The 25,600-nt window shown below is 48.9% G+C and overlaps 4 protein-coding genes across 4 annotated transcripts; 2 read left to right on the top strand and 2 right to left on the bottom strand.

Moving 5' to 3' along the window:
* Positions 1 to 14,371: 14,371 nt before the first annotated feature.
* N7446_014047 (uncharacterized protein) lies at positions 14,372 to 14,986 on the bottom strand (the record flags this gene model as incomplete). Its single annotated transcript, XM_058522786.1, has 1 exon — positions 14,372 to 14,986. One exon carries the CDS (start codon positions 14,984 to 14,986, stop codon positions 14,372 to 14,374), a length of 615 nt encoding a protein of 204 aa, XP_058364879.1.
* Positions 14,987 to 16,377: 1,391 nt separating this feature from the next.
* N7446_014048 (uncharacterized protein) lies at positions 16,378 to 16,900 on the top strand (the record flags this gene model as incomplete). The annotated part of the gene is made up of 2 exons (XM_058522787.1): positions 16,378 to 16,663; positions 16,716 to 16,900. 2 exons carry the CDS (start codon positions 16,378 to 16,380, stop codon positions 16,898 to 16,900), a joined length of 471 nt encoding a protein of 156 aa, XP_058364880.1.
* Positions 16,901 to 18,016: 1,116 nt separating this feature from the next.
* On the bottom strand, positions 18,017 to 18,563 carry N7446_014049 (uncharacterized protein; the record flags this gene model as incomplete). The annotated part of the gene is made up of 2 exons (XM_058522788.1): positions 18,017 to 18,336; positions 18,392 to 18,563. 2 exons carry the CDS (start codon positions 18,561 to 18,563, stop codon positions 18,017 to 18,019), a joined length of 492 nt encoding a protein of 163 aa, XP_058364881.1.
* A 2,976-nt stretch (positions 18,564 to 21,539) lies between these two features.
* On the top strand, positions 21,540 to 22,610 carry N7446_014050 (uncharacterized protein; the record flags this gene model as incomplete). The annotated part of the gene is made up of 1 exon (XM_058522789.1): positions 21,540 to 22,610. The coding sequence occupies one exon, from the start codon at positions 21,540 to 21,542 to the stop codon at positions 22,608 to 22,610; it is 1,071 nt and encodes a 356-aa protein (XP_058364882.1).
* Between the last annotated feature and the right edge of the window lie 2,990 nt (positions 22,611 to 25,600).

The following is a 25,600-nucleotide window of genomic DNA, read 5'->3' on the forward strand; positions in this document are numbered from 1 at the left end:
AAATTAGTTTGACAGAGACCGTGGAATCACGAGGGCAGCTGACGATCATTAGCGGAACCGCAAATCATTCGACCGCTAAGTTTGGACGACCCATGGAATCGCCTGCTCGGTGAGAGAATGCGGTCGTCATGAAAGATTCAAGCCCGGGCTTCTGCCCCACTTGCTTTCTGGGTTGCTCGTGATTAAGCCCTACAGCCCAAAAGAGAAGCCCAGAGAATTGGGGCAGATTCACGACAGTCTCGACCTGCCCATGTACGGGGAATTCGAAGAGACCAGCAGTGTACTAGAAAGATTCTCTCTCGCTACCGTCGTAATCAAGATGCGGAGGGTAATTGAGATAAAGTTTAGGGGCCGCAGGAGGGCCGGCCCACAACCTCAACCCATTTCCGGCAGCCAATCGGTTCCTCGGTTTTAGTGCAAAAACCGGAGATATTTTTACATAAGCTCATGAGATCTGTCCATGATTGGCATAGTTTCTACAAGCTCTCTGCTAGACATATCGGACTGGTTATTGAATGGGGTTGATGATGGGGTTGTGTCGGATTCAACGAGAGTATTCTCTTACGCGAAGCTTTATGCAGGACAGAAGACATAGCTTCTAGAACGTTCTACAGACCAGATAGACAAAGGGCAGCTTGCCATTTGACAGGAGAACTTACTTTCCTGTGACAGGAACCAGGAAAGCATAACCACGGATCGGGATTTAGCCTACCATTCTGTTGCCAGAATTCCGCGCGATATTCCAAATACCTCACCTGCCTGGACCGTACCTCGGCCGTACCTCCTAAGCAACAGAGTCCTTTTCGATCCGACACTGACGGCCGTCAAGTTTGGGCTTGTGGATCGGTCTGGACCTTTGCAAATCCTTCACTTCTTCTCCGGGCCATAAATAGAACCTCCTTGAACTAGTGTCCCGTGGGTCGTCGCTGGGATCTGCATCGCAGAACCGTACCTGCGTCTGTCTAAATTCGCGCATTGTGTTTGATTGGTCCGTCGGGCGCTATTTGTATCCAGAGTCTCATCAATGTGATAGTAGCGTTGCAATCTTGCGAGGGGGTGGCGATCACGCGAACCTAGCTCGTGGGCCTGGTTGCACATTTCACATGGTTGTCCTAGGCTCGGTTTCCTATGGAAACTTTCCAATAAGCTCTGGGCTTTTGTTTATGCCCTCCCAAAGAAGGACAATCCTCATCCTGAGCTTGAGAGTATGTCAATATCTGTGCGGTAAGGGAGTAGAGATTCTGGTAAAAGCAACATTAGCTGGCTGCGAGTAGAGAGGGAAGAAACAACGTTCAGCGGCGCGGGGCCAAGGATGAACAGGATTAATTCGAGCGAGACCAAAGGATCCTTCGGCCAACCGCAGGTACAGTCCAGCGTTCTGTCAACCAGAAATTTTCCAACCTATTATTTTGGCATCTGTTGAAGCACATCAACCCTCATGAAAGAGACGGTGACCGTGGCTAAACGGGCAGATGTAGGGTGCCACCGCTTGAGCGATTTAATTGCAAACTCAACAATATTTAGGAATCACATTTTGGCCGCGTTGCTTTCTTTCAACAGTTGATGAAAGCGGTTCGCCATACTCAACGCAAAATTTGAGAAAAATGATCCCAGGTGGAAACTTGAGTCTGTAGGCCACAAATTCTCCAAACACCATTTCAACGTCGTTCAACGTGCTTCAACGCCAATCAAAGGACAGCGATTCTCGTTACCCTCGGCGCAATGGTTCCTTGGTAGAGACTTGACCGAAAAATTATAAAAGGGGTCGGATTCCCAGCGCAAAATTCTCAGGACTTCCATCCTCACACTTTGGTCCTCACTCTTTGATGCATCATAGTGTCCCTCTCTTGCCTGCGGGCTTGAGAGCTTCCGTGACCACGGCTGTCGCTGCCACGAGCCCAGCGATGTAAGACTGTGCTCCCTCGTTGCCATGAGCCCCACGAGCGTAAAAAGGTGCTTCGCAGGATAGGTCTGCGTGAACAACAATCCTCGCAGGGAGGTGCTGCGTCAACAAGACTACCTCGCAGGATAGGTCTGCGTCAACAACAATCCTCGCAGGGAGGTGCTGCGAAAACAAGACTACCTCGCAGGGGGCGCTGTGATGACAAGTGAGACCCGCAGGAGACCGCTGCGTTAACAAGTTCTCTGCAGGAGACCGCTGCATTACCAAGTTCTCTGCAGGAGACCGCTGCATTACCAAGTTCTCTGCAGGAGACCGCTGCATTACCAAGTTCTCCGCAGCCTAGGTCCTGCGTCAACAAAGCGCCTCGCAGGGACATCTGCGACACCAAGAGTCTCCGCAGGGACATCTGCGACAACAAGAGTCTCCGCAGGATGGGCTCTGCGTGATCAAGTGTGCTTCGCAGGATGGGCTCTGCGTCAACAAGTGTGCCTCGCAGGATGGGCTCTGCGTCAACAAGTGTGCTTCGCAGGATGGGCTCTGCGTCAACAAGTGTGCCTCGCAGGATGGGCTCTGCGTGATCAAGTGTGCTTCGCAGGATGGGCTCTGCGTCAACAAGTGTGCCTCGCAGGATGGGCTCTGCGTCAACAAGTGTGCTTCGCAGGATGGGCTCTGCGTGATCAAGTGTGCTTCGCAGGATGGGCTCTGCGTGATCAAGTGTGCTTCGCAGGATGGGCTCTGCGTGATCAAGTGTGCTTCGCAGGATGGGCTCTGCGTGATCAAGTGTGCTTCGCAGGATGGGCTCTGCGTGATCAAGTGTGCCTCGCAGGATGGGCTCTGCGTGATCAAGTGTGCTTCGCAGGATGGGCTCTGCGTCAACAAGTGTGCTTCGCAGGATGGGCTCTGCGTCAACAAGTGTGCTTCGCAGGATGGGCTCTGCGTGATCAAGTGTGCTTCGCAGGATGGGCTCTGCGTCAACAAGTGTGCTTCGCAGGATGGGCTCTGCGTCATCAAGTGTGCCTCGCAGGATGGGCTCTGCGTCAACAAGTGTGCCTCGCAGGATGGGCTCTGCGTCAACAAGTGTGCCTCGCAGGATGGGCTCTGCGAAACCAAGTACTCCAGACCATCCGTGACCACGGCTGTCGCTGCCACGAGCCCAGCGATGTAAGATTTGCGCTCCCTCACAGCCAATGAGCCCTGTGTATGTAAAAATGTGCTCCCTCACAGCCAATGAGCCCTGTGTATGTAAAAATGTGCTCCCTCACAGCCAATGAGCCCTGTGACTGTAAAAATGTGCTCCCTCGCTGCCCTGAGCCCCGCGAGTGTAAGAATGTGCTCCCTCGCTGCCCTGAGCCCCGCGAGTGTAAAAATGTGCTCCCTCGCTGCCCTGAGCCCCGCGAGTGTAAGAGTGTGCTCCCTCGTTGCCCTGAGCCCCGCGAGTGTAAAAGTGTGCTCCCTCGTTGCCCTGAGCCCCGCGAGTGTAAAAATGTGCTCCCTCGCTGCCCTGAGCCCCGCGAGTGTAAGAATGTGCTCCCTCGCTGCCCTGAGCCCCGCGAGTGTAAAAATGTGCTCCCTCGCTGCCCTGAGCCCCGCGAGTGTAAGAGTGTGCTCCCTCGCTGCCCTGAGCCCCGCGAGTGTAAAAGTGTGCTCCCTCGTTGCCCTGAGCCCCGCGAGTGTAAAAATGTGCTCCCTCGCTGCCCTGAGCCCCGCGAGTGTAAGAATGTGCTCCCTCGCTGCCCTGAGCCCCGCGAGTGTAAAAATGTGCTCCCTCGCTGCCCTGAGCCCCGCGAGTGTAAGAGTGTGCTCCCTCACAGCCAATGAGCCCTGTGTATGTAAAAATGTGCTCCCTCACAGCCGATGAGCCCTGTGACTGTAAAAATGTGCTTCGCAGGACGAGCTCTGCGTAAACAAACGTGCTTTGCAGGGGATTGCTGCGTTAACAAGCCCTCTAGCAATGTGCAGGCACCTCTTCGTGGTGTTAGAGACCAGTATTCGATATTTAACAGTATTCGAAGAAGCAAAGACCTGCCCAACCTCCTGATAGTCTGTTTCTTTTTCCGAAGGATCATCATTGGACAGATAGAATGAGCCCTAGATAGATCGTCCCAAATTCAATGGCCAACATTATATAACAACGAAACTGTCATTTTTATCAAAGGGGAGGTTCCCAAATGTTCTGCACTGATGGTTTGCGGTCCGATAGTCCTTTCGCGTAGTGAAATTGACACCCTTCATTCAGGCGTAGGGCAAACATGTTGGTGAGAATTGGTGAGAGTGTTGATGTGTTGGTGTTTTGATGTGTTGAGAGTTGAGAGTTGATGTGTTGATGTGTTGATGTGTTGATGTGTTGATGTGTTGATGTGTTGATGTGTTGATGTTTTGATGTTTGACGTTTGATGTTTGATGTTTGATGTTTGATGTTTGATGTTTGATGTTGGTGTTTGATGTTGATGTTTGATGTTTGATGTTTGATGTTGATGTGTTGAGAGTTGAGAGTTGATGTGTTGATGCGCGTTGATGTTTGATGTTGATGGTTGATGTTGATGTTTGATGTTGATGTGGTGAATGGTCGGGCGGTGAAGGGAGCGCTGGTCACCGTCTCACAGAGGCAACGCGGTCTCTTGCCATGTCCCCTACATCATAGAAACTTCAATTGCCTTTTTTTTTTTTTTTTTGATCCTGCAAAGCAATTTTGATCCCAGTTTCACACGCCTTGACTACGGCCTCCAACTCAATTGAATTGATCTAATTCAAGAATTGTGCAACTCTGATCACGCAACATACTGTACACTCAAGATCAGAACTACGAAGTGTAGAGCCATGTGATGTATCTCGAAAATCCAAATCATGGATTCAATCCAAGATGATTATGCGATAGGCTCAGTTTCTTGCGTCGCGAAAAAATTGCTTGAAATGACTATTGCTAGTCACTCGAACCTATTCTACACTAGAATGCCTACATCATAGAGCGATTGCGAGAGTGAGGGTTTCTTTCTCTCGAGGTTAACATGTCATTGGTAGCTTTGGCTCGGGAATATCTGACCCGCTCCTTCTACATGTAGGAGCCGTCGCAACTTTGTGAATAATATCCCGCCAGTAAATCCAACCAATCTCTCGTAGAAGTCCACTACAGCGATGAAGAAATGGTCGTTACCTTCTGTGAGGCTTATTCCCCACTACATGCGACTGATATAGCATGATTAAATTCCGATCGGGGTCCAACGAGCTATCTGGAATCAGAACCGGTAAAGACACTCTCCACGATCACCGCTCAGGACCTGGTGATATCTGTACAGGGGTGTTCTAACCCACGTGTGACCCTAGCAGGCATCCGCTCCAACTGCTCCCCAAGCAAATATAACATGAGCGCTTATTGGGCTAGACAATTCAGTATAGGCTGTACAGGATATTCAGAGGTCCTAGAACCCGAGGGCTCTTGTGATTCTGTTACAGACATCAAACCCACCTTCACGGTGAATTGCTCGAACAGTGATATGCCAGATATCGTCTTGGGCGCGGAGAAATACATCATAGATGGTCAAAGAACAGTGAGCTCAGAGACGTAGAGGAATCGGTGATTTGCTGGCAAGACCTGCTTGCGCCTCCAATTGCGATATGTTAGACGACGGTCTCAATGGACGAAGGATACTGGATAACTTGACTGACCTCCAGCTGCTCTGACATTCAAGGTGTATGGGCTTTGCACGTAGTGCTCGGGCTTGGATAGAAAAACACAGGCTTAGGAATGAAATCACCAAGCTTCTGTCTAACAGGGAAAAGCAAACAATCCTGATAGCATGCAGCTCCGTGTATGTCCGAGTGGTTCCCGCTCGCCCGTACATGTCCAAAAGCTCAGCAACCCGGAGAGGAAGAGGAATCAAGATGACTCTATCAGACGTAGTTCTTGGGTTATGGGTCCTCTCAATCGTTTGGCCATCCGCGGTCTTGTCCATCGATTCGAAGCTGACATGGCTATTGTTAGTTGATTTGGCTAGGAATGACGGGATTTTTGCCTCACCTTCTCCATGCAAGCAGTCTCGACTAACAACCTCGCCAGTACGAAAATATGGCTCTAGCTAGACAAAGCATTGGCTGCGTTGGCTTCTCCCGGTTTCTTAGGGGTTTTAGGCTCAAAAGACGCTAGACGCCATCCAAGAACAACGATGGCCACCCACTGGACGCCGGGGATCCAAGCCGCAAGTAGGCTATCCCATGTAGGTGTTCAAATGCCGAGAGACAGACACTGCTATGCGCTCTGTGGGGTCTTGCATCAGGTAAGCATACCAACGCGTGATCTGATGAACCAAATCGACTAGAACGTCGAGGGAGAGACTCATCGATGCCACCGGTAGTCATGAGGAAGAAACAGAGCATGCGATGGTGTTGGTGCAGGAGAGGTTGAGCAGACAAGACAGTTGATCGCTTCGAATTCGAGTGTGGGAATATAAGGGAGCTTCCTGTTGTGAGATCCGAGTCAGCAATTGTTGATCCAGTTGGACGAGGTGTCGTGCTTTACGTTGTTCATGAAGAATTCCCCGAGTGTACGGTTGAGACAGATGGTCAATTAGGATCGTCATCATACCAGCCGACCAACTAGATCACTGCCAATTCTGTTCTGCAATGCAGTCACCAACATGCCATGTTGTATCCATGTTCGTCGCACTCTCCGGCTGTCGCTTCGAGAAGCCGCGCTGGATGCACGGGCAAGTTCACAAGAGGGCAAATGCGCGTGACGAACCCGCCCATGACAAGAAATTGTACAGTCGTAAAGGGAGACCGCTTCCCATAGGCGGCGAGAGGCTGAGGCGCTCAAGTCGTGTGAAAAGGCGGTGAGAAGGGGGAAGACGCGATGGCGCGTCGGCTCCTTGGTCTTATCTGAGTCGGCGGGAATAGGTAACTCGCCACAAGACCTTGCGCGGTTGGCGATGGGCTGCTCCTGCAACGGCATGAAGATGTCATTAGTGTTCGTGTCTGGGGCACAGACTTGGCACAAATCATCGGACCCGGCGCATCAAGAGCCGCGATATCCACTCACCTTACCATAGAGAACAAGGTTCTCGAGCTTATGCGTCCTGTTGTTGGCGCGCGCCTTTGATTTGCAGTATTTCACATAGGACATGCTGCATGGTTTGATGTGGCAGGGCTAGAAATGGTGTGTAAGCCATGACCTTGCCCGGAGCTCTGACGGCGCCGCTGGTTCGGACTCACATTAGGGCGCTGTCAACGGTCTCCTGTCCATCATTAGCTTGTCGACCGGCGAGACATGTAGCACTCACATGTTCTGAAAGAAGACACGGAAAAGGGCTCCGTGGCTTTGCGCGTGCATTGGACGGAATGCATAGATCCTTGTTTCGCATCCTGTCTGAAGTAAGTCTAGTTTCGGACAGGGGCGCGTTGAAATTTACATACCTGTATGGAAGTCTTTATTTTGCATCGATATATTCAGGGACGGGACAGTGGTCGGTTGCTATGGTGGACAGATGTTCGCATAGATACTTTGACCAGCTAACCCCGATCTGCTTCTCGACCGGCTGGCATGGGTGGCATAGTGGGCCTGGTGGGAATCTCATTCTCACAAGCACTTTCTAGCTTGTCAGTCCACAACGTAATTACAGTATAGATGTCAGTACATTGGAAATCCAGTAGGTGAAAGGGAAGAACTTATCAGGTGCCTCGAACCGAAGGCCTGCTCGACTTTGCGCAGCAAGTGACAGTGTTGTAGAACAAATTGCTGGGGGGAGAGGGCGAATTTATAAGTTTCTCGGCTCCCATCGCGTACGTGCTCTATTGTAGAGCAAACGTTCAAGGACACGACGCTATCCTAAGTGAGGTCTGTTGCAATTCATGCCTTCGTTCTACCGCAACTATTTGCAGCCGAATTTTTGGTGTCATGTTAGATGCCCACCGAGAAAAAAATGCTATAGTCTTGTTGAGAATGAGTCAAAGTGAGTCGGTTAAGAAACGTTGGCTCACCGTTGAATCTACGGTCTTAATATTGAGGCAATGGAAGCTGTTCTTTGATTTTACCAACGGCACTCACATTTTCATCTAAGGAACATGGAAATCTTCTGGCCTCGCTTGAGTGTTGGTTGTCTGAGCTGTGTGTGGTTCTGTCCGTCTAGGCTGCAGAAAGCGTCAGACCACGGTCGTGCGCGGGCGCGGGTACGTACTCGACCCGTCAACCCGTTGAAGCTTGGCCGTCCTTGTTGACGAGAGTCAACTTTTGAACTTGTGATCATGGTTGAGATGGATACCTTGTTTTTTCGATTTTCTTTTTCAATCCTCTAAGTTTTACTCTATTTACTTTTGGAATTTCTGAGCTCTCAAACGAATGTGGAAAATGCGTTGTGATTGAATATATATCTCCTGGACCGTTCATCACCAGTAAGCCACTAATATGAGGCACATTCACCAACCATCAACACCACGAGACTGATCACCAGCACCATCATTGAACAGACTGCAAACAGAGTGCTGAGATTAAAAAGCTGACTACGCTGGTTAACTTTCCTGGTGAAAATGAGACTGAGTACCTGGCCACCGATGTCCTCTAGTCTATAAAAGCCTCCAAGAATTAGTGGACATGCTATTGCCCAGATACTCGTTCCCCTGAGATCAAGATGGATGCCCCTAACAGCACGCCAGACCAGGAAAAAGAAGGAGGACAACAGCCCAGTGCATTGCAAATCGTTTTTGAAAAAGAGAATTCGCAGGAGGCTTCTGATCATGTCCCTCCACTGGTAAGTAAAGCGGCTCAGCTTCCAATGCTCTTGCTGACCATCGCAGCTCTCTCTTTCGCCACAGGAAGCAGAAACAAGACATACCTTGGCGACCGAGCCATTCCAACCTATTCTGAAGGTACTAGCAGACCTCGAACGCAACGATCCCAAGTCCGCCTTTCCCGCGGCTCGACTTGTCGGGCTGTATCGACGCCTATGGGAGTCGTGCGTGTCCAAACACATCGATGGCCAGAACCTAGAGCAGAGCAATCGGATCTTGAAGGAGGCTAGCAGTCACCTGACTAAAGAGAGGGACGGACTTCAGCTTCGCCACGACAAGCAGCTGTCTCGGCTGCGCTTTTTTGACCAGGCACTGGAATCATCTCGGGGTCGATTGACTAGGATCCTCGATGACTGGGATCACCCTTGCAGACTCAACCTGGCAGGGCTGCCAGGCATAGGAAGAGAAGGTTGAAGGGTTCTATATTCTTGATTGTCCTAAGTCTTTTACCATGTGGAGAGTATCCAATGATGTACAGTATCCAACGATGTTGCAATGAAGAGTTACCGCAGGAAAAGAAGCTTATATCTTTTCGAGAACTCATATTACAGCTTTTGTGGAATGTGTCTGCGAATAATCTCGCATGTTCTGGTGTCGCTTTTATTACCCTAATATATTATAAACGAAAAACTACGGATCCAGTGACAATGTGGCCAGTGTAGCTAGCGGAGAAAGTGTCGATTAACTCGGCCGTCCCGCAAATCATCACGACAGCTACCGGAAGTAGATGTCGCCAGCTCGTACAGACCACCAAACCTTCTCCCCGGAGACCTCTTCAACAATCTTTGTGGAGTGTTGGCGTCTTCCATTCTGCTTCGAATGGCCCTCTGAATGTAATCGTTCCTGGTTAGATCCAGAGACTTTGTCAAACTGAAGTAGTTCAGTCTGGGATTGACCACAAGTGCATCAACAATCGAGGAATGCCCGCCTTTGACCGCCAACATCAATGGATCCTCAGAACATTGATTCCTGAGGTTCACATCAATCCGATTATGGCTTAGTAGTGCCTGAACCATCTCCAATTCACCACAAGCGGCGGCAATGCAGAGAGCAGTGTCGTGAGTTGCGATCGTGCTTTCATTGATGTTAAGACGTGCGTCTTGCTGCACCAAGAGTCTTACCACATCGAGATGGCCATGTGCAACCGCTCGACAAATGGGCGGATCTATTACATCCATTCCATTGATCTCCACGCCCTGCACACTTAACAGACAAGCAACCGTGTTCATGCGTCCGTGATATGCGGCCACGGAGAATGGAGAGTGGCCTCCAACACAGAGATTCAGACTGATCCCTGGCACCGCAAGCAGCCGTCGTAGGAGCACGGTATCCAACCTGGCCGCGGCGTGGTGGAGAGATGTAGACAGCGTCTCGAAACTCCCGCGGCCTCCAACAAAATTGACGTTGATGTCTTTCTCAGCCAACAGCCTTTCGATTATCTCGTCGCATGACGAGTAAGTCGACAGCCAAAGTGGCGTATTGCCATTTTTGTCTTTGCAGTTCACGTTGGCACGGGGGTGACTTAGGAGCAAATTGACCATTTCTAGGCGATCGCTTTGAATGGCGAGATGGAGCGGCGTGTAGCCATTCCGGTTCTGGATGTCCAAATTCAGGCCCTTTTGTCCGAGAAGCCGTTTGACAACATCTACCGACCCATAGGATACTGCATGGTGAAGAGGTAGCTCAGCCTCCTGTGATGATTGGGTACCAAGAAACACCTCGGCCATCGGATCGTTTGAAAAAATCATTTCCATCACGGGTCTATTGAAGCGACATGCCCAGTCCCATGGCGAGTGGCCCGAATCGTCCTGTAGATCAGGGTAGCTGCCACTAGAAAGTAGCAGATGCACGAACTCTATTCTGCCTGCGAAGACTGCTAGGTGGAGCGCCGTTCGGCCGTGTTTGTGCTTGACGTCCACCTGGACGTTGGGTTGTTCTAGAACGCGCTTGACGGTGGAAAAAGTTCCGTAGTGGATGGCGTACCACAGGGCGCTCTCCCGCGCTTGATTTTGAATGTTGATGTCTAGATCTCGACGATTGAGCAAGAGGTCACGCACAGCAGCGGAAGAGAATTTCAGCGCCCTCATTAAAGGAGTTTTGCCTCGGTAAAATGCATTGATGTTGGCGTTGTGCCGGAGTAAAACCTCCGCAAGACCGACGTTGTCGTATTTGACGGCCAGGTGCAACAGATTGCTGTTCTGAAATTTGATATTGTATTTCCAGATGCTGGGCTGCAGTCTAAAATCGAGGTCTTTGCATGATTTTGCGAGGGCAAATAATGCACTACCGTCCAAATACGACACAATCCACAGCAAAAGCTCGTTGGGCAGGTCTCTGATATTTGGCTGTAACGTATTAGCTCATCGGTAAACCCCGTAAGAACGAATTGAACGGACCATGATTGGACAGCGGATGGAGCAAACGAAATGTAGATAGGGGTGAGGTGAGAGATGTGAAAGTAGGATATGGGAGGCCTTTATATACTCACCTCAGCTAAATTCCGTGGTCAGCTAGGAGTGTAGTCTGTCACTCCGCTGAGAGGTGCGTAGCAATCACACGGCAGCATCAAAGCCTTGACAACAATGTTCAGGCGCGGAGTTGGAGAATCTGTGGGGTCTAGCTCCTGGGAACGCCAAAACTATTCCTGGTAGTGTGTCGATGGCATGAGAACTGAATCTATCTCTACGTACCCGCATCTTGCATCTAGCGCCATAAGAACAAATCACAACCTATCACGCACTTCGAAATTCATAAGCAACCCAGAACCTAACGTAGCATTTGTCGACTTTGCTGCTCACCGCAGTAGTCAGTCTGTTCGCTAATGCGTGGTCACCGCGATGGATAGTCAAAAGTGCAGCTGATTGCAGCAGTGGTCAGGAATGATATCCCTTCATGCAGGCCACTGACCGGCTGTATACGGCGCATACTGCGTGTGAATGCATTCTTCGACGTACCGACTGTTTCAAGGAAGTGTTCCATGCCAGCCACGCAGCCATGTAGGTAAGGAGCCCACGGCGATGGCATATAAAGCTGGCGAGGGAACGCCGCAGTGATTGCCGAACACCACCACAATCCGAAGCATTTTCTGCCTTTGACGACTACCTCAATAACTACCATGCTGCCTTGGAATCCGTTTCTTGTTTGTGAGATAGAGGTCAGCCCCAATGGCGGTCCTGGCTCTTGTTGCGGGACGACGAAAAAAGGCGAGCCGTGCAAAAACTCGATCAAAGTTGAAGACACCAAGGTCGGCCATCAAAAGTTGACCACTCTCGCCAGAGAACCGTTTGACTTGTTATCGTTGCAGTCGAAGCTCTGTGATATCGCCAGAGACTTCCTCTGCGCGAGATGGCACCGACAACGGCAGGCCGACCAAGTTGGCCAGCAGTGGTATGAAGCCGCCGTCCGCAACCAGGCGCGAGTACCACATGGCTCCAGAATGGCTTCTCCGTCAGTCATTGTCCATCAGGGCCAGCGTCAGACATCGTCAGCCTCCAGGCGACGCCCTGCATCAGACAACACCCGGTCATCACCACCACCGGTGCCCCTGTCAACCAACCCCGAGCCAGTGCAGCCATTCAATCCATTTGTGACTTCTGCAACGCTGCGGACGAACAATGTTCCATGGCGCATTTCGCCGACCCGACCAGCCATCCTCTCATCGGCAACTAATATCCGGGCTGGTTTCCAAGAATTGACGCTCCAGAGTCTCACCTCGAGTGAAGAGGTCGACAGCGTCCACGTCGACAGCATCTACTGTGTGTTCTGCCAGACAGAGGATGAAGACCATGCGGACGAGAGCGTGATCTTGCACTGCGGTCAGTGCACATCGCTCTGTCATCTGTCGTGCGCCGAAGAATGGTTGGAAAAGCGAGATACAGGGTTTGGCACATCGTGCTGTGTGTGGTAAGTGTGGATGACCTTATTTCTGAGACGACCAAGATACTGATGACCGCAGCCGAAACGAAGGAGCCCTAGATGCCATCATTCGCCCCTTACGAATCCCCTCGTCGGATGCCGAGACATATTCCGTCCACACGGCAAGCGATCCATCTCCCACTGGTGGGCCCCGTCGCTCAGCCAGACTAGCAGGAACTCATCTACCGCGACAACCTTCCACCGCTGCACCGCTTCGCCGATCGGCACGACTCAATTCCACTCAGCGTAGGTGATCACAGGTTACAGCCGAGTTTGACGGAAAATGCGAAAAGCGAGTGAATCACACGTGAGTGCACGTGACCGACACTCGGCATCGTGATCAGCAACTGTGGTTGTAGCATTGATATAGATTTTTGGAGCAAGCTTAGCAAGAAATGAGATCCTGATTGTAAAAATCCAGAGTACAAGGCGACAGTTCATTTTTGCAAGTGCTGGGGCACCACTAGACCTTAGCCAAAGATACTGGCTGCTCCACTTAATTTGACAATGACATAGCGCTAAATGTGCTGGTAGATTCAGTTATTTCATCATACCTAATGGCGTGACCAGAGACACACCGATTCATCTCAGTGGAGCCGTGTCGCGTGAAGGCGGGGATTGTTGGCAGAAAGGCCACAGGCAAGAGACTGACAAAACTCTCGTGCTTGTTAACTTACTCTGGGAACCAATATGTTGGCCCTGGGAACCTCAAAAGCATTTCTAGGAGCTGTTTATCCCCTAGGAAATACTCTTGAGATCCTGGGGCTGTTCCTATTTCTAGGAAAATGAGATCTACCCCTGGGATCTTCACTCTACGTTCCTGACTGAATACGAAACTCGCTCTGGGAATACATTGACCAGATCTGGGAGATGTGGAGCCCCTGGGAGCTTACTTTAGGGTCCTAGAGTCACTATCTTGCCTTCCGAGATCGCCGACAGCCCTCACAAAAAACCTTCACCGGACCTGCGCACAATTCTGCGTCATTCGGTCACTCCTAGAGGGCCAAATTATAGCCCCAGGAATCAAAAGAATCGTCAACAGGAACGCGGCTTTGATTCCCCGAGGTGGGGATACCAGACCCCAGAAGCTACATCGGGTTTCCTGGGGGATATGTGGCTCCTAGAAGCTGCTTCTTTGCTCCCAGATATGTTTCAGGAGCCCCTGGGAGTAAGGTAACTCCCAGGGTCAAGAGATGAGCTCCTAGCACTGATCGAATCGTCAATAGGAGCGTGACCGGTTTCGTGATAGTGATGGTGGATAGCCTTACAAGCTACGTACGATTTGCTGGGGCTATGGTATTTCCATAGTCACCGTTTTGAAGTCTTTACGAACACCAAGTTTGATCGATGTTTACACAGAGCAAGTCGTTGTTCGACAGCCCCGGAAAATGTGTCCGATGTCTTGGGAGTAACCCAGCTCCTGGAATCACCCTGAGCTCCCAGGGTCTGCTGCCTTTTTGAAAACTTGCATCAGGTATTCTGGGGTTGGATTGGTCGCTGCATATACCATATTAGTGCACCTCGTGGAAGAACATTTGACCCGGACGTGACGTCGTGGGTGAAGAAATTCATAAATACATGCTTCCCATCCTACTCTTTCCACAATTAGGCTCCTCAGTGCCACCTTCTGCCTTGAGAGGATGATAACCACTCTTTTTTGATGATGACGATACTCTCAAACCTTGAATACCATATTCATAGGAACTGACTTAAGCAGTTCGGCTTTAGTGGATTCGATGCCTGACTTTCGATTGTAACTTACAATGTCATCCCCAGTTATATGTTACTCTGAAAAGGGAACTTGAAAGCAAACTCAACCTCTCCCAAAATATTCCTCCCATTTCTGTCTAGCACCCTGCCATTGAATACCGCGTTCGCCTCCGGACCGTACATTCTCTTCCACAAAACAACCGAGCGATCTTCATTATGGGTATCCGACTTGAATTCCATGGCCGTATCATGCTCTGAAAATTTGATCGTGTGGGGTTCTCCTGAAGCGTCGATGTAGGGTAGGGTAGAGCCGGGCCGTATGTCTTGGTAAAGATCATCCCAATCGATCGCAAAAGAGGAAGATTCCACGGTACACATGTATTTCGACCGTTGAGTCTCCATTTGAGGATGTCGATGTCTCAAGTATACGCCCGTACCCTTTAACCACATCACCGGCATGCTCGTATCGGGGTCTCTGTACATGTATTTGCTCTCCACAGGCTGGACTAAGGCGTCAAATGGCTCTTCAGATGCCGCGAGCTCTGTTGGCGCTTCGTACGTGGGCTGGTTGGGCCGTATTGCCACGATCCAAATTTCAGGCGTATATATGAGTCCGCCATTGGTCTCTAGCTCCGCAATTCGACTGCCCCAGTACGTCGCCGGACGTTGGATTCTCTCCATTAAATCCAGAATATCGCTACCAAGAATTGACTTGCAGTCCCTTCTTGATCAGTGGCTCAAAGTAGACCATGAAAGGGTCCTGCTCCCTGAGCGGATTCAGATATCTGCTGGCGTAGAGGAATTGTTCTGTGACTCCGAGCAGGTGCGCTATTAAAGAGATTTCCGTGGCGGTGAGTCCACTCAACAAGGGGTCGGCTAGCTCGTAATACTCGCTCTCCGTCATAACCAACTCAAAGATAGACCCGATGACGTTACGATATCTTTGGGGTATTGGAAATCTGTATACCCATGCCTTTGGCTTCATGTCTGGATGCGGTGGGGCAATTGTGGCCGGCTTGCAGAGAGCATGCGGTGTAGCTTTTGAGGGATGTTCGCATGCGCCAAGCCGATATGAACATCAGTTCTTTCAGTTGATAGATGATATGCAGGAAATTTTGATAGGATATACAAAGGAGCGTACGTGCTACTTATATTACGGCGTCTAGCCCGCAATCTTGTAGTTGCCTTGACCAATACACGCTTGATGTTGTTCTTTGGCCCCGTAAGAGCTATTCCATTGGATGTGACGCGAGTGAGTCGCGCTAAGGCCTTGGCGGTGGGGCTAGTAAACAATTGCCGGACGTGTATTGGCTAAGACAATTTCGAGGTTTCGGGCTAGACGTACACATAGAACACCGACACTTCCTGGCTCAGGAGGGCTACAGCCTATCGGCCAGGATGGCGCCGCCCTTCCAAGGCTTCCAACACCCATGGGTTGGCGAGACCTGCTTGCAATCTAGTTCTGAAGCTGCCACTCCTGTTCCATTTACGACACAATTAATGTAATTTATGTTGGAATCGGCCGAACTGATCCTAGGAGCTGCCACGCTTTTTGTGAGGGGCCCCGCCAGGCGTTAGTCTTCAATATAATTACGAGGAATGTGAACAAGGCGCCATGTGGGTGCGATTCAAACAACGTAGTCAGCCTTGACAGTAGGCATTTGAGATCAAAATTCATGGAATTATCGGCTCCATGATACGTGGACCCGGAGTCTTCGTAAGGAAGGAGTTGAAGGATGCAGGGGGAAAATTCTCAATCCGGTAAACGGCTCCATTACTAGCAGCCAAGTGCGATAAACCAAACCAAGAAAAGTTGGATTCACCGCATTGCAGTCGGAAGCCTTCAATTTGATTATAGGTTGCTTATGCCTGCGAAACCCAAACAGGGATTCAGGCCCCTAGCGGCTCTCCAAATAGGAATGGTCCAGCTTTCATGCCCTCCAAGCTCGCTCGGCAGCTAGGTCAGGGCAGTGACTTTTCCCTACGATTGATCTGTTGCTCTTGTGTTTAAAACAATCCCTTGCCCTCCTACTATTTGGACGTTCAAACTTCACCCATCCATGAATAACACAATGGACGCAAAGGTCGACTTTTCGGTTCCAACTTACGCCGACCAATATTATGGAGAGTTCCAAGCACTCTGCCCTAACGATAGAGAAGTGCTCTACAACCACTTTCTGGCGACTGCGAAACTGAGATTGGAAAACAAACCACATTGGTGGCCAAGCGCCGTTGATTGGAATTTTATTAATGACGAGGTTTTGGCTGCTGTGAAATCGAGACTGGAAGAGGAACCTAGGTGGTGGCCCACTAGCGTTGAACGGGGCTTCAAAGACGCCTCAGGTATGCAAGAATCCGGTCAGTCTTACGTCGTGCACTCTTTTTAACACTAATACTAATGTATGTCCAGAGAAATCCGAAGTCCTAGCATGCGTTATGAGAAACTACGACCACCAGGACCTTGCGAGAGTACTCGACAAAGTTAGCGGGGAGCTTTATACAACAAATTGTTTCACAATAGTCGACCGGTTATTCACAATTGGGGACCCTCAATCTAACAACTCTCAAGAGATCTTGAGTACGGTCCAGAACTGAGAAATCGTTACCAGCTTGCTGATGACTCCTTGTTAGGGCCCCAAAACCGAGCCATCGGCCCAAAGACCGCCCTGCGAGAGTCCCTGCCGATAAAAATATTTGCACTGCGGAATCAGCAATCCACGAGTCATAGCACGTTCCGTAGCGGTCGTCCGGGATATGTTGGCTTCCGGAAAAATACCGGAGCAAGAACTTACGCCACGCCCGTCGATGTTAGTAGCAAGGCTGCACTCGTAAACCCACTTTACGTGCGGGTGCTAGAGGTCGAATACCACTGCAGGGAGTTGCATACAACCCAACCCCAACTTGCAAATCTCAGGCACGGTTTCTCCATCGACATAGCTTCTTACTCCCAACAGGGCGATCTGTTGTATGTGATTCCTCGGTCCAAGTGATAAGAAAGGAAATTGAAAGACTAAACAATGCGCTAGGACAAGCAGGCAGTCGCTCCAAGCAAACCATGCGAATTCGGAACTGATTCTGGCAGATTCTCAAGGTAACAAGATACCTCTTGAGCCTGCCATTGGTATTTGCATTACCCGTGCTCCCGTGATCGGCGAGCTGTTTGTTGTCGAGCTCGAAGACCGTCGGAAAACTCAAAAAGCGTCATATTATATGTATGTTCAATCCCTGGGACGACAATATAACGCACAAACTAACCTGCAACATCAAAGGGCATATTCAATCACCATGGCCCAAATTTCCGAAAATGGGAAGTCCCTTATTTGCTTTTCGTCGGATTGGGACAAGGTCTCGAATACTATCATATCGATGGAAGTCTTCAAGAGAAGCGCCCAAATTGGGAAATAAAGCATAGCTACAATACAGGCTATTGCTACTCCCCGACTGAAATCGTAGAACTTTATGCAGAATCGAATCACAACCTATGAATCAGCATAAATCTATCAGAACACCCATCCAGTTTAACTCAATTGCATTGCTGTCCACGTTTCCGTCTAATTTGCCTACATATAATGTTCAAAAGGAAACAAAACCGGACATTGAAGAACATAACTAATAGAAAGCCTAAAATTCCATCCCCCTGCAAAGTAGTGAAGGGTATGCTTGGTACATACCGAGAGTGATGTCACTTTGCCACTTGTTCTTCACGTTTCCTCAATCCGCGGAACAATCAGAAGAAGGTGCGGTCTGGGAGGTAGTCGAGGACGACTCCGACACTGATGACGAAGACTTCGGTGTCGTCAAAGCGGAGGACGCCTTGGTGGAGGATATCGTGTCAGGAGCAATACATCGGCTGCCATGCTTGAGTCCGTTGTCTAATGTACATGACGACGTTTCTCCTTGGTGATTGGAGAAGGTGACCACCCCCGTATCCTTCACCTGAATCCATGCAGCTGACGAATTGTCTTCCGTGCCACAAGCCTCTACCCCGTGCACAGGATAGCGATGGGTGCGGTCTCCGACTTCGTTCACCGCTGCGAGTTTGTTAGTAACTCTTTTTGCTGACTCTTATGCCAGAAGTCCACTTACTTGAGCATTTTTCTCCCTCAAGCTGGCCAAAGAATGCTGAAGGTCCCGTGCAGCCGTGGTTGTCATAGGACCATATCGCGCATTGACCATCAATATCAATGATCTCAAGGGTGCCGCCGAGAGATACGCTTGCATAGGCACTGGCGAGAATCATAACGATGGAGAAACGCATTTTCCTTGTCTTAGACGAATTACAGGAACTTAAAATTCGAAAATATTGTGTGTTGCGTCTTGTGTCCTGTATTTCTTAACCGATTGATTTGGCGTTGTGTGTAGTCGAGCAAAACGAGGAAGGATGACAGAGGCTTTTATAGAATTACCGAGATTTCTGAGAGCCTTCAGATCGTCTGTAGGGGGCACATATTGAATTAAAAATGTCAGTCGGCTGACCAAAGTTGAGGTGCATGGGAGATTAACACTTTGGCAAGTATGGTCGGATATTGAGGCTCACTATGCGGTCAGGAATCGGTTAGATCAGTTTAGGCCAGCTAAGACAACTTGATGCTTGCCCAATAACCCTTGACGTATCTAGGGCTAGAACATGCGGGCAACCTTTTCAGAACAGATGAGCTCCGGAGTTCTGAGGTACTTCCTTTCAACATCTCACCAGATCACACCTCACAACCCGGCCGAAGGAAAATGGCTTGTTACAGCTTTATGGCGTGTCGTCGTGGCTGAAGAAGTGAGGACTGGATATGCACTTGGACACTTGTGGCGTAGCAGGCCATTATCGAAGTGATGTGCCGCGTCTACGATAACGCGGGGCACGAAATGCACAACCATAGATTTCGACCTTGGTTTTTGTCCATTCTGATAGAGCTATGCTATTCATAACCGAGGACCCATGTATCCAATTACGAGGCGTATCAGGTCGCGTGTGGCCGGCGGTCTTGTTCCGGAAGTAGGCCGCGCTAGCCTTTGTCCCTATAACAGTCCCTACAACATACTGTGTTGAACGATTTAATTCATGTTTCTGAGGCACTACAACACGGTGCGGGTGAGTTGCCTCTGGCTATTTGTTAGCCTTTTCGTCTCTTCAACCCAACAGTTCGCTGCATACTGTATGTTGTGGCCGGCAGCCGCAATTTGCCGAGGCCATGAAACATGTACTGATAAAACAGAATGCCCTTGAACCTTACTCCTGTGCTTCCAAGTAGCATCCTGCATCACTAAAATGAAATATAACCCGCCAAAAAGCACATGGATAGCAGAAAGCATATTCATATTTTTTACTTTGGGAGATATGGGACATCCTCTCCCACCATTACTATATAGCCTATGATCCCCCAGCTTGGCCATGGGCTCTGAAAGTTTCTTTCTCGCAACCCTGACCTTTGGCTTTTCGAAGTGTCTAAAAACCATGTCCTCTCAATCCACCACAACCATGGATGGAGAATTTAAACGCCTCAAAAGTATCCAGATGAATAAGCTGGACAAGAACATTATGGCTTTCCTCGAAGCAACTCACAAGTCGGTCCAATCCCATGGCATATGCAACTCAAGGGGCCCTTTCAAGAGGTCTCTCATCCATTACGCCGCTATGGGGGACTGTACTGAGCTTCTCTTACAACTTCTGGATATAGACGCCCCAATAGACGACCACGATCAAAACAAACGTACCCCTCTCTCCTGGGCTGCTGAGTATGGCTCTTACAACGCAACGAAAATTCTAGTGGAAAACGGAGCCCAAGTACCAGCAATGAAATAGAACAAAGACGTGGTTGTTGAGATATAACATTGTAGTATATCGCATTTACTATGGTGTTTTGAGATGGCCCACTCGCTTGCAGACCACGTTAGATGGTGTATACCAGATATATCAGGCATGAATCAGTCAGCTTGAATCCTTCCTCAAAAGGAGTATAGTTCAGGGGAAATCCTTCCATTTAAATAGGGTCTCTTTCTCGTTGAGAAAGAGACCAGACTTAAACACCTCTCTGGAATAGACTGTTTTGCATGCTTCATTCATCCTCCATCATTAGACATTCTAAATTTCAACACACTCTCTTCCACTGATTCAACAAGGTCATCCACCAAACAAAGCTGATAGCCAAGGCAAATTCGTATCCATCGAGAATGGCTTCACTCATGTCTTCCCTCAAGCACAGCTCACGAATCTGGAACCGCATGACTATCAGATTGGAATTCTGGAGATAGCGCATTCGGCAAACTTGAAGTTTATCCTTCTCGGTGCGAAGAAAGAGAAGCAAACAAACGTCTCAGCGGAACCCTCTTTAACCTCCGCCACTTTCTTCCAACCGCTGGTCAACCGAATTCTGGGTATCCGACTCGGTCGTTCTTGATTCAAGATCAATTGAAGAGGCTAAATCGGTACTCAAGGTCGTGCGTCCAGAGAGCCCTGATGAGGCAACGTATGTCTGTGTTGGCCTTCCAGTCACAATCTTCGGGCCCTTATTCAACACGCTGGTTTTGAGATGGAACGGGAGTGCGGAGTGCGGCTTCCTTCAAGTACTCCAATGGATTCATTTGGATATATTCCACAGTGGACCCGACAAAGTTTAAGATTGACGCGGGCGAATCTTCCAGTTTAACCAAACACACGTCCCACATTCAAGGTCTTTTTAGATCAGGCAAAACTCGACTATGACCATGTACCTCTTCCGAGAGATATTGGTATTAATGACACTGTAGGTCATACGACGGCTCGGACTCTTGAACGTCCGACGCAGTTCGGAACATAACTTGTCTGAAAAGTAAACCCCACTGACCATCACTCAATGTGACGGCGTGACCAATTGCGGACTTCAAACGAACGGACATTGACGGCTCCACCCTCGGTGACAAACGGGGACAAAGGCCGATCGGACTGTTTTGTGGCCGAAGGTCCATTTGTGCATGATTCCTTACAGTACGGAAAAAGCGGATGTACCCCCCTCCGGATGAGATTTTTACTACTCAACGTGGCAGTCTTGCTCCACACGACGTCGGTGGAGCGGTCTGCGACGAGACAGACTAGAAAATTGACCACATGTAGAGATGATCTGCACTGAAGTTCAATCTATTTAAGAGAGATCACGCCATCCGTCTCCAGAACGTAGTCATCTCTCGTCTTCTCATTGCACCGCATCAACTTAAGCTTAAATCCGACCATTCAAAGTGTGTACAAGCAACAACAAAACCATACACAATGGCTATCACCAGGCCCGAACAAAATGACCAGCCCAATCGCCTCCTTCTCATCAGTGTACCCCGCACAGCCTCCAACCTGTTGCTGAAGATCCTCAACATCCCAAACCAACCAAACGTCTTAACTAGCCCAAAGGGCGGCTACTTCTTCTTCGATGCCTTCGTGGCGGCCGGCAAAGAAAGCCGCCTAAACAAACCGCTCTCACAATGGACTGACAACGATAAAACCGAAGTCCAAAACGCCTTCCAAGTCAGCCTCGACAACTTGGAAGCCTACTCAGCACGCGCCCGCGCCGAGAACAAAATCATGTTCGCCAAAGAACACGCCTTCTGGTTCACAAACCCTGGCGTCTTCACCAGCATGCGTGACGGCTCCAATAAAGCAGACGATATGAAGACTTTCCACGTCACCACGCCGGACAGCTACGGCGCCCCGACCTTCTCCGCGCACAACGATACCATCCTTCCAGATCCGTATTTACGCACGTGGAAGCTGGCTTTCATCATCCGTCACCCAGCACTGGCATGGCCATCCTTGTATCGGGCCATGCAGAAGATATCGCAGGCTGGTTATATCGACGAAGATGGTATAAAGGGTATGGGAATGGCAAACATGAGTATGTCGTGGACACGCCAGCTGTTCGACTGGGCGATGGAGCAGCCGGATGTGCCAAGTCAGCCGTTGGTTATTGATGCCAATGATGTGATCCATAACCCTGCTGTTATGGTGCGTTTCTGTGAGCTTGCTGGGCTTGATACTGGGTCTATGCAGTTTGAGTGGGGTGGGAATGGGGTTATTGAGAAGAAGTCTGAGACTTGGTCGGCGGGCGCGAGTGAGGGAGATGCAGCGGAAATTGAGAGGCAGAGGAGTGCTGCTGCTATTATGCTTTCTACGCTTGAGGCGTCCACTGGTATTGTTAAGGATAAAGCGCCTGCTGGTGTTGATGTTGATGTTGAGGTTGCGAAGTGGAAGGTTGAGTTTGGGGATGAGGTTGCTGCTGTGCTTGAGAAGGCTACTAGGGATGCGATGGATGATTATGAGTATTTGAAGGAGCGGAGGGTTACGGTGTAGGTTAGAATTTTAGGTGGGATCTCTGGTTGACAGTTGGATATTTTTACGTGCCTACAGGAAGATGTTTACCGATATATGCTGAGACTTGATACCTATTAACGGTTATGATATGCGAATACGGGAGGGCCGGCCCGGATTTTACACCTTAGGGTTCATTTTTAATGCGATTCGATGTTATCTTCCCGGATGAATTATATGACTAAAGGTGTCAAGAAATACTAACGTATTCCACAAGCGAGTGGATCACACAGGCAAGTGGATCACCGCAAAACACATAGTAAATGCGATAAATTACAGCTTTATATCTCCACAACCATGGTCTACTGGGGGTCTTCTTTTCAGCACAATGCTTTTTAGGTGATATCTAGCCTCTTTAGCGGTTTTGGAGAATTCTTATGACGTCGTGATTGAGATATATATATTTTTAGCTCATAGCGGTGTAATTTTCAGTAATTTTCGACATGATGATAGTATGGCTTTTTGATTCCTTTAAAATTGAAACATAGTGCTAATAAGTCTTATCAATAGCTATCGGTAAGCAACGAGATAAAATAAAAACGTTGCTGTTAAGATATAAAACTGTAATTTATCGCATTTACTATGTGTTTTGCGGTGATCCACTCGCCTGTGTGATCCACTCGCTTGTGGAATACGTTAGTCTTAGGTTCATGTCAGGATTCCGACATGCTAGGTGTCTGAGGGTGCCTAAGGCCATACGGCAAGCCTTGGGCCGCTCAGTGCGCAAGTAGCTGAGCACATGCATAAGCCATAATGACTGTGCATGTTCACTTCACATATTAGCTAAGCGCACTGCGTAACGTATTTCACATGCGAGCGGCGCACACAAGCGAGCGTCGCACCCCACCTAGCCTATCAATTTTAAATGTAATTATCTCAACCAAAACTTGTTCGAGTGTTTGATTTTCTGGCGCGTAGTGAAATACTTCTAAACTGTAACTATCTTACCCGCTTAATTCAAACTGCTTAGTAGTACATAGGCCAGCAAGTATCGTCGATGGTTTCGCCGCTCGTCAAGCTCGTGCTTTAGTGACCTAGTACCAAAAGCATTTTACAGCTCAGGAGCTGGCACACACCACGCCGCTTGGAATATCGCAGGTATTCGATGCAGCTGGCACATATCGCTCGAAGTCGTTGATGCTAAGAGGGCCCGAGTGATCGCATGAACTGCCAACTGGGCCTCCGTAGTAACAGGGGGCGTTGGTGGATATCCCATCTGACAGAACCGAAACTTCCCAACAGATAGCCTTTCGAGTCAAGGTCGCAGTGGGCACCCGACATTCTGAATTGCAAATGCACGTTTGGGGGCCATCGCCACTACCCTGAGAGTCCATAATTTCATATTGTGAGCAGACTTGTGCCGCTGATATAAGCGTGCTGAAAGCACAGAGTAGAGGAAGGACTATAAACGTACTACAGTATTTGATGCTCCAATGGTCTCTTCTATAACCGTTTATATGTTCGGGGTATCGGGGAGGATCCAGGGTGACTTCCTCAACTGAAAACACTCACATTTTGTTGCTGCTTTCATTTCGAATGCCGTTCGACAGCTTCCAGCAGAGGACTTGATAGGATTTATATGCGGTTGATCTTGGACAATAAAATTTAGTATATTTAATAACGAAACCTCCCAGGTGTCTGCGTATTAGGGAAATGGACCTGATGAAGAAGACATTCCGAGACTCACTTAGTGGTGAACTTTCTGGTCTGACTCTCAAGTAGCGGTATCGAAGCCTACAATATATAATTTCCTGAAGTCTACATCACTTTTGATAAATATCATGGATACTCCATCACCTTCAACCTCTTTGTATCGCTTTAGCGCCGCCTAATTCGTCCCGTCTACACCAAATTGTCATTTTCCGACCGCCGTCTACCTCTACCCACCTTTATTCTATATACAGTGTAGCTTAATAACTAGCTTGTTTTGCAGCTGTAACATACCCAAAGGTAATCGTAAGGTGGACTGCCCCCTGACTACTATTTGGACATCCCTCTATGCATTTCAGATCTCCAATTTCGCCACACAAATCTCTTACTACGCAACCCCAACGCACCTCAGTGCTTCTGCTGACGAAAATTGTATAACCCTAGTCAATTGTTCCGGAGTACCGTCAAAGTTCTATATCGGCATGACGAACATGGGGACTGGCGTGCCTATTAGCCTCTTCAATTTCAAAAGCAGAAGAGCCCACACTGACCGACGTGGTTTCCATCGGCTTAGGTTATAACTAGCGGACGTTAGTCTTCGGTTAGTGTGGTGGATTGGAGGTGCATTTTGCCCTCCAAAATATCGTACCCATCCAGACGAGGGAGTGAGACGTGGGAGGGTGAGACACGGAAGAGTGAGATACTCCAAAACACAATGCAAAATGTGATAAATTACAAGTCCGGATCTCAATAACGGTGATTCTTTTGGACAAGACATTAAGCCTGTAATAATCTAGGTAACATTTCTAACCAACCGGTGCAGTATAAAAAATTTACTATGTGTAGCAATGGAGATATCTACGTCTTAAATGTTAAATTATTGAGATTTCTGCATGAATAGATGGTGTTGAAATTGATGCAAGATCCATCGTATGATGCCTTACATTCAAGGCATCATTCTGATGCATCAATTCAGATGCCTCACATCTCTTTAGGTCAACATTGACACCACCCAGTTCAGTACTAGTGCGACCAGAGTTTTCTCCTTATATATAGCAGATTTTCCATACTATGGAAGATTAGACTTAAACACCTCTCTGGAATAGACTGTTTTGCATGCTGAATTCATCCTCCATCATAGACATTCTAAATTTCAACACATATAGCATAACGGAAGAAGGAAGGCGTAGTCATAGAATAGAACAGGTAATATTATAGTATGTTGGCAGGAAAAAGCCAATGAAGTAAAAATATATATACGTATGCGCAGAGGAATGGAAGCAACTTAGAAAGGATTAGAGATGCACTTTGCAATAGCAGAG

Source organism: Penicillium canescens (genome assembly GCF_028828765.1).
Source record: "Penicillium canescens strain IBT 15451 chromosome Unknown utg000012l_segment0_segment0, whole genome shotgun sequence".
Taxonomy (NCBI): domain Eukaryota; kingdom Fungi; phylum Ascomycota; class Eurotiomycetes; order Eurotiales; family Aspergillaceae; genus Penicillium; species Penicillium canescens.